Genomic DNA, 9435 nt, shown 5'->3' with positions numbered 1-9435 from the left:
GACCACGTTTAGTTTCTTTAAGTTAAAGAACTTTGGTGTTTCTGCAGTTTGAACTTCGTCCTGATGTTTGTTGTCTGCAGATTATTTGGATCTGAGATGTTTGTGTGAGAATACAGATCAATAAAAAGTTTGCTGCAGTGATTTCTGTTTAATCTCAGAGATTATATTCAAGGTCTGAATTCCTTTAAAGAGAAACCCTCTGAAAGACTCTGCAGCTGCAGCGTCTCGAAAGTCACCAGTTAAACTTTGAGATCCTTCAGAGTATTTCTGTTTTCTGGTACTTTCTACTTTTTATTGCGCTACATTTGTTTAAAGCTTCAGACACTTTTAGACCAGATTAAAGTCCAGCAGCAGAATCTAAATCATCTGAAGCCGCAACATTAAAGTGATTCATTTCATAAATACGCTGCGTAATAAATACTTTCTGTGGCACGAGTGTTTATTTCACCCTAGTTTTTGGGAGCAGGAAACGGAGGTCGTGTCCGTCTCTTCAGACACACCTGTTCAGTACATCCAGCACGGTGCTCTGCTGACCCTGATCTCCCTCAGACCTGCCGCCGGGTCCGCCTGCCTCACTGTTGGAAGGAAGAAGCCTAACTGCTCCTTCACGTTCCTCGCGCCCATAAAATGTCGGTGCAGCCATTTCCTGAGAGTCGCAGTAGGCAGTAAAAGAAACAAAATGATGAAGGCGTTAACTGTTCGTCACAATGTTCACTGCACAAACACCCTGAGGCCACGGGTGAAGAAACGACCTCGACCTCCCCGTCCAAAATAAGAGAAACGGCTGTCAGTATCAGTCAGTACTGCATCAGCTGTTCCTGAGTTCAGCCGTCACAACGTTTACAGAACGTGTTCACATAGAAATATACACTTTATTTATTTCTTCATGAATCACATGTGGACCAATGAAAAAGCTGCTGCAGGATGTTTTCCCACAGTACGGTCTGTCAGGAGGGGGCGTGGCCTGTCACTGTAACGAGCCGATGATGAGCGGGCGTAGAGATGACGACTGATAAACATCTCCAGCCAATCAGACGGCCCCCCAAGAGAGACAACAGCAGCAACAGGTCCCAGAGGAGGGAAGGGGCGTGTTCCAATTAGAGAGGGAGGGGGTTTAGTGTGAGATGCTGCTTCGTCCTCAGTTCCCACCTGTCAGCAGCTCGTTCATCTGATCTGAGGTCTGCCCCCCCTCCGCTGTTCCCAGCAGCCCAACAACCCCCTGCAGAGACTAAGGTGGATAACAGAATTTTAATTGCTTAAAGATGTTGCTGCAGATTACAGACTCTTCTCTTCATCCTCCAGTCTGTCATAATCCTGCACCCCCCACGCAGACTGGGGAGCAGGATGCAGTCCTGTTCTATCGCTCCAAGCTACATCATCATTTAGTGGTTCATGTGTCTGAACCTGATCCAGGGACTGCACTATCTGGGTTTTCTCTTTCCTACTAAACCAAAGTGTCTGCGTGCAGAGTGTTATCATGTAGGCAAGCCTTCGCCGACTGATGCGGCGTGGACTCGACGTGCACGTATAAACCGACCTTTGTGAACCAGAAAACAAAAGGTGGGGAAAACGCTGATCTCTCCTCGCGGTGCAGACCTCAGATCAGATAAACCAGACGGAGGTGGGAACTGATGATGAAGCAGCATCACACAGTAAAACACCCTTCCCTCCTCTGGGACCTGTTGCTGCTGTTGTCGTCTCTCTCGGGGCCGTCTGATTGGCTGGAGATGTTTATCAGTCGTTATCTCCACGCCCACTCATCATTGGCTTGTTACTGTGACAGGCCACGCCCCCTTCTGACCTCGTAACCCTCCTGTCAGTGTCCATGTGTGATGGCTGTGATCCTGACAGACCGTACTGTGGGAAAACAGCCAGCCGACTCTCACACAGGAGACTGGCGGCGGTCACATGGCAGCAAAAATATATTGGTGTGCAGAAACAGATCAGTAAACAAAATGAGAGTGATTTTATTTACACAGGTGCATCTCAGAAAGTTCTTTTTTTCTGTAATTTAATAAAAAAATGAATCTTTCATATTTTCTAGATTCATTAAACATAAAGTGAAATATTTTTTATCCAAACTCCACCTCTCAAAATATTCGCATGGAGACTGTATCAAAGAGACGTGGACTTCCTGTAAAGGTCGGGTTCTACATCGGGTCGGCGAGGAGACGATCAGCCTGCTGAGCTGCTATGAAGCCCGCAGGTTCTTTGCCAGAGACCTTCAGCTCGTCCGGGGTCTCTCAGAGTCTCTGAGGGGTTCAGGTCAGGTGAGCTGGCCGACCAATCACAGTAACGCCACGGTCAGCAGACCGGTTCCTAGTGGTTCTGGTCCTGCTGGAACAGGAAACCAGCGTCTCCGTAAAGCTCGTCAGCAGATGGAGTCTCTAAAGGCTCCTGGAAGTGAGCCCAGTGGACCAGAACCAGCAGAGGACAAGGCCGCCCTTAGATCATTGCAGACTGTGGAAACTTCACTTTGGACTTCAAGCTACTTGGATTCTGGTCCTCTCCAGACTCTGGGACCTGGATTTCATCCGAAAACAGGACTCTGCACCGGCTCTGGTTCTCCTTAGCCCAGCTAAGACTCTTCTGACTCTGTCTCTGGTTCAGAACTGGCTGACGCCAGGACCGTGAACCTTGCAGCTCATTTCCTGGGCCCGTCTGAGCCTGGTGGATCTCGATGACTCCAGTCTCAGTCCACTCCTTTTGAAGCCACCCCCCCAAGTTCTGGAACCAGCTTTCCAGACCTCTGCAGGCTGCGGCCGTCCCTGCTGCTTCCTGAATCTGCTTTGATCCAGCTCTCTGTGGACCGGGTCAAAGACTTCTGGAGAGCTGAACCAGACTCTTTATTCTAATATTTTGAGATCTGGACTTTCCGTGAGCTCCGATCATCAAGATTAAAACAGAAGAAAAATTTCACTTAAAGTTTCACTTTTAAAATTAACTGACGGGGAAATTAGATTTTTCCGACGACGTTCTAATTTTCTGAGACGCACCTGTATAAATTTGACCTGATGAAGGTGTGACTGGGCCCCACGCAGCTCTTTATGATTCATCCGCTGTGGAAGTAAACTGCCGCCACCTGCTGGCCAACTCACGGCATCACACCTGATTACATCACGTGATGAAGCAGCGTCAGGTGAACTGGATTGTGGGATATCGATCCTCTCTGATGAAGCATCAAAACAGCGTCGGCTGCTACAGAACACAAACTCCTGACTGTAACGCTGAATTTTAATCCACATTCACACCAGAACCCGTCTGCGGACAAACTGACCCGCGTCCTCGGTGCCGGAAAACACCGAGTGCAGGTGCATGAAAACATTTCATGTAGGGAAGGTTGAGAGTCCATCAATATAAATTCTACTTTTATTAAAGTACAGCAAATATACTTACTAAGTATCAAAAAGTACTGGTTTAGTCCAGTGGTTCCCAACCTAGGGGTCGGGCCCCTCCGAAAGGTCAGCAGATAAATCCGAGGGGTCGTGAGGTGATTAAAGAGGACAGAAGAAGAAGAAGTTCTGATTCACACGTTTAAAATCTTTCTTATTGATCTTTTGGGGCGTCGAACAGAAATCAGAGCACTTTATTGTTGAAAAGCTGAAAGTCATCAGGTTGGAACAGTGCTCTTCCTGTCGGGGACCCTGGGGACGCAAGACTTTCTGAAAACGGCTGATTTTGTCCATGTCACTTTTTTCAAAGCGTAATTTGTGAAAAATGTTCTGAAAACATCCTGCGACCAGAAACGCTAACAAAAGAAAACGTTTTCAGGAAGGTTTCTCTGCACAATAAGAAAAACACGCAGTTTAAATATGCAAGAAACAAACAAACGAGCTGCTGACTCTAAAATGACCAAAAAAACGCCGTTTCTTCTTTTCCGTTCTCTCTCTGTGAACGTGACCAACAGCTGAGGCGGTTTTGTGACGTAAACAGTTTGCAGCGTGGAAACGACGAGTTTAACACCTACAGATGAGCTGGATTTATTATCTTCAGCCAACAGTGTTAAAGTTACTCTGGTTGTTTCTCTGTTTTATTTCTCTGGGCCGACTGACGCGATGCTGCAGGTGTGGATGTGACGGATGATGTTATTTGTGCATGTGAGTATTTTCATATTGTCTGTAGCCGCCCACGTTACGCCCTTTTGATGCGACGTTATGCAATATTTTCCTGCCTGATGCAGAAAAAACCTGTTTTCTTCAAAATGTCAAGAAGACAGAACTTTTTATTAAAATGTTGTTTTTGATTTGGAGCTCACATGTGATATTTCTTAAAATCACACAGGCTGAAGACAGTTTTACCATCTGAGCCACTCAGCACAAAGTGACGCGGCTACTTTTATAACCTGCGTTTTTATTCTCCTTTGTTTAAAAAAAAGAAAATCTGTCTACATGAAAACACGCTATCAAACGCTGTGAAGAGCACGCCAAACCACCAGGCGGCGATATGACTAACTGTGAAGCGCCTATCAAAATCGTGCACAAAGCAGGCAGGGGCCACATTCTGACATCAAACCCAGCAGATAACGGCGCACTCTGACGTCACAAGGCAAAAACTTTCACTGTCTGGTTTTTATGTGGTGCCTTTTTCGTTCAGCAGTACAAATCATGTTGTAATTTGTCTAAATTTGGACAATTACTAGTTCCATTTGTTTGTTTTTTGATGTAAGGTTAATTGTTATTAATTATGGTTACAATGAGATTGGCTTATACGTTGTTTAATTTACATTTTGAAAGCTTTGTTTTAAGAGGTACTGTGGGATTTTGCCACGTCCCCAGTGTTGATCCTTCAACTTAGATCTAAAAAATTACTTATAACAACATATGTCTGCTTAAATATTTAATTATCATTTACTTTTAGGTTTCCTGTTTGTCCCCTGGTCACTGTCCACCTGGTTGAGTGTCGTTAACTGGCCCTTTAAGTGGAAACCTTTTTTTTTGTTCCTGACATCACTCTCGTGAGGTGACCTGGTGACATCACACCAGTGGAGAGACTTTTAGCCGTGTGGTTTTCCAGATTAAGTCAGTTTAATGTGTTTGACCGTAACGTGTCCAGCCTGTTAGGCCGAAGTTTTGAGGAGATCAATCAAATTAAATAAAATTGTGAAAAATGACAGATTCCTCATCTAGTATTGAAGGTTATCCATCATGCTCACACAGGCAGCTAACGTTAGCTCGAAATGTGTTTATAGTATCTACTGGTGATTTGTCCACCCTGTTGTGTTTTTCCTTCATAGTTTATTGAAATGACCAAATATTAAGTGTATATTTGTGTTTACATAAAGATATGGAGGGACTGACTACACAGGAAAGGGACGTAAAAGAGAGTAATTCTAATCATTATTCACTTTTCTTGAGAAAAAAAGTGGAAAAATTGGCCCCCCCCCTGTTCATTATGTGCGCTTGTTTTACTCACTATGGACCTTTAAAAAAACAAATGTCCAATAAGAGTGAGGGACATATGATTTCTGTAAAAATGTCATTTTAGTAGCATCATACAGGGACGACATTTCCCGCATGTCTTGTTAATATATGTATATTTAGTTCAATAAAGGAGCTAAATGTTTTTCATAAAGTTAGATATATAATAGAACTTTAAAATACAGTTAAATCAGATATTTATTCATCCCAAGTTATGAAGTCCAAACGGTACGCTATAAAAACGGACGACAACACTGTGACCGGCGTTTCTTCAAATCCTCCCCTGGCAGGAGTTTAAAAATCGTTTTTTAAGGTTTCGGCGACCTGATGACTGCGTCTGTGTGGACGAACGGCCGGACGGCGTAGAAGAAGTCCCGGTTTTCGTGAAACGGCTGTTTCCTGAAGGTAAATGTACTGAGCTTCTTTCCACCTCTGGTGTTATGTAGAGAAGCTGAAGTTCAACTCCAACCTTTTGGTAAATCAGACAAAGGAAACATGGAGGTCGTAGAAACTCCTCAGGTTTATTGGCCCCCCGCTCGGCAGCGACGGAGCTTCAAGCCGAACATCAAGTAATAAAAATACAATAAAACAGAAACAGAAGAAACTCATTCACACTTTGACCCCGTTCACACCGACAGGCTCTGGATCATCTCTGTGTCAGCAAGTCTGCTGCTGAGCCCAGTGCATGCTGGGATGTAAACGGGGCCTCTGAGCTGAAGGAAGTGGCGTCGAGCTTCAGGTTCGATCCCTGCTGATCGCTTTCTGAGTCATCCATCAGTTTAAAGACCGACTTCATTCAGCGTCTCGTCACGTCTGCTGCGGCGAGAACCGGCTGACAGGTGCGGGAACAAAAAAGGGCGTCGGCCTGCAGAGCAACACGTGCAGCGCTTATTCAACGACGATGAGTAATGATTGGTCGTTACAGACTCGACCCCGTCACACAGCTGCTCTTCCCGCTCTCCTTATTTTGTTCAATAAATCCTGATCACTTCTTTAAAACAGCGACACGAGCGCGGCGACGCGACGAGGCCTCGGCGGTCAGTTTCCTGATGTGATGAAACACGTCTCTGCTGTGACGTCACAGGGAGCGCTAACAGCAGCTCAGAGCGGCGCTGGACAAACTACGTTTTTCAAAATAAACTTGAGCTTTTTGCACGTCAGAGGAACAAAAACCTGACCTTCAGTAATGAGAACTTTTACCTCAGTTAAACACGGCGGGACCGAAAAGACAGAAGAGAGCGAGCGAATGCTCGAAATGTCAGAAGACAGTTTTGGCCGCCGCCGCCACCGCCACAGGGTTTAGACGTCAAATAAAATACAACTGTATACTTTATAGGCAGAAAACATTTAAATCTATCATCTAGAAATCATTGAAAGAGTCTCTAACTAAAAATTCTAACAACTTTCAAGTGAGTTCAGTTAGTTTACGAGTTTAGTTCGAGAGCTCATCTCTGTCGCGGCAGCTTATTATTGGTCAACGGGGCAAAGTCAAGTTAACTCGAAGTGGAAAATGTGCAGCAATTTTTAGTTTTGTCCTCGCGAGTGAGTTCAACATGCAGCTGTTTAAAACTTGCGGAACGCCCACAATTTACATAACTTACATAAAAATCTTTTGTTTCACACGGGACACGAACCCCGGTCTCCTGGTTCAAAGTCCTTTCTGTTAATAAACCTGCCTTCACCGTCACAAACTGACGCTACAGGGTTTCCCCCACCGCGCTGAACGATGACGCTACAGGGATCCCCAGTGCGTCACAAACTGACGCTACAGGGTTTCCCCCACCGCGCTGAACGATGACGCTACAGGGATCCCCAGTGCGTCACAAACTGACGCCGATGGCTCCGCTGTGTGAGGAGTTTGGGGAGGGAAACGGGTTGGCGAGACGAGGCGCTGAGCTTCTATTACACGCTGGGTGCTTAATTTTCACACCCAGTAAAATCAGGTACCCGTCGTGCAACACATCACTTCCACGAATGTTTCTATAAAAGCGTCTTCCAGCACGAGCAACCAGAAGATGAAGAGTAAGAATTTCTTTGAATACAACGCTAAATATCTGTTTGTCAAACACGACTGGACCTCTGCCGGACTGTGAGGAAGTAGAACGAGAATTTTCACTGTTTTTCATGCGAACGGAGGAAATAAGCACAAGATTAATCAATAATACAGCTCTGAAATAAACACACTCACATTCTCCCGTGTGTCCCTGAACGCAGCATCAAGAAAGCGATTTCTAAACTGCGAAGCCGCATCAGCAAGTTTCGTCTCTGCGAGTTGATTTTCATGAGAACAGACTGAAGGCTGACAGGAAGCGAGTCGATCCAGAAACTGATGGATGAACAAAGAACGTTCGAGGGGCTGAAATGTGACGAAGCAGCAGAGGAAAGTTAAAAACAGCTTCATGAAGCGCGCTAAAAACAGAAAACAGTGGTGAAGCCGCAGAGTCAGTAAACGTCTCAGCTGTTGAAGCAAAGTGTCCAATCATTCATCCTATGACAGCGTGACACGTCAGCATCTCCATGGCGATCTGTTGCCTAGACAGGAAGTTTGTACAGCAGTCATTTTGAATCTGCCCAGGCTCCGCCCCCCTCCCGACCTGGACCACAGTGCTCGCTGTCGCTCGACAGGTCGCCGCCACGCTGACCTCCTGAAAACACAACAACAACACAAGATCAGCTGTTTCTGAACACGTTTCCCAGAATGCATTCTGAAACCCACTGAGACGTCACGGGTTAAACTTGTTGGTATTTTGCTAATTTCTTATTTGATTTATATGACGTTAATAAAAGAATCCCAAACTTTTATACTTTACTTTTTGGTGAAATATTTGAGTATCTACACCAGACTCCATTTAAAAAATAGCCGTTTTGAAAATCTTTTGGGTGATTTTTGGTTTTTCTAATTTGGGCAGTCAGAGGATTTTGGGCAGTGCTGATTGGCCGTAGAGCTTTGACTCACTCTAATATTTGCTCTGTTTTCCAGTAAATTAAATATCATCACCTCACCTGAGAAAATGTCGACTAAACGAAAATAACTGATGAATCATGTCGTGACTGTTGGGTTGCAAAATGATTGCCAATAGAAGAGTAGTTTTAGCAGGTCTCTCTTTCTTTGTCGACGATGCAGCGTTCTGCGTTTGACAATAATAATTAAACTCAAATATCCAACATATAGAAGTAAAATCTCTATGATCCTCCCTAAACGTTGTGGGCTAATGTGTGTGAAAGAGGGAAATAAATAATAATGTGAGTAATAAGATGAGACAAGGTGGTTTAAAGACTGTGTTTGGTCTCAAGTAAAGCTCCAACTCCTGTCCCCAACTTCCTTTTTTCCTTACAGTATTTCTCTGTTGTTTAAACAGATTTCTTGAAATGATGCCTCTTGTTCTCGAACGTCTCACCCAGTTCCCCGAAATGAAGCTCTCGACTCAAAACCACTCAATCTTGCTGAAAAACTAAACTTTGCCCTCAGAAACACAAACCACAACACAGTCTGACACTCTGGTGAGATATATTCAAAACAAAAACTGTTGGTTCTCCCCCTCAGAAACCTTTTCCATGATGAACATGATGAACGCAACAAGAAATAACAAATGTCCACATTTGCACACATTTTTCATTCCTCAGTGAACATTTCAACACACCAACCTGTTCTGTTCTCTTGATATGATCCACCTGTTTTATTCTGAAGTTGTCTGTGTTTAGCTTCCTGTTCTGTTCTCTTGATATGATCCACCTGTTTTATTCTGAAGTTGTCTGTGTTTAGCTTCCTGTTCTGTTCTCTTGATATGATCCACCTGTTTTATTCTGAAGTTGTCTGTGTTTAGCTTCCTGTTCTGTTCTCCTTGATATGATCCACCTGTTTTATTCTGAAGTTGTCTGTGTTTAGCTTCCTGTTCTGTTCTCTTGATATGATCCACCTGTTTTATTCTGAAGTTGTCTGTGTTTAGCTTCCTGTTCTGTTCTCTTGATATGATCCACCTGTTTTATTCTGAAGTTGTCTGTGTTTAGCTTCCTGTTC

General features: G+C 44.4%; 1 protein-coding gene across 1 annotated transcript in view; it reads right to left on the bottom strand.

The window, feature by feature from the left end:
• Window positions 1-5919: 5919 nt before the first annotated feature.
• The window catches only part of si:ch211-1a19.3, a 25620-nt gene continuing 22104 nt past the window's right edge, over window positions 5920-9435 (bottom strand). The window contains exon 5 of the mRNA XM_046030712.1: window positions 5920-8062. Coding sequence (XP_045886668.1) covers window positions 8061-8062 — 2 coding nt within the window. The 3' untranslated portion in view covers window positions 5920-8060. The remainder of the gene's footprint in view (window positions 8063-9435) is intronic.

Source organism: Micropterus dolomieu, linkage group LG19 (genome assembly GCF_021292245.1).
Source record: "Micropterus dolomieu isolate WLL.071019.BEF.003 ecotype Adirondacks linkage group LG19, ASM2129224v1, whole genome shotgun sequence".
NCBI lineage: Eukaryota > Metazoa > Chordata > Actinopteri > Centrarchiformes > Centrarchidae > Micropterus > Micropterus dolomieu.
Note: the sequence above shows the minus strand (reverse complement) of the source record. Positions and strands in the feature narration are given on the sequence as shown.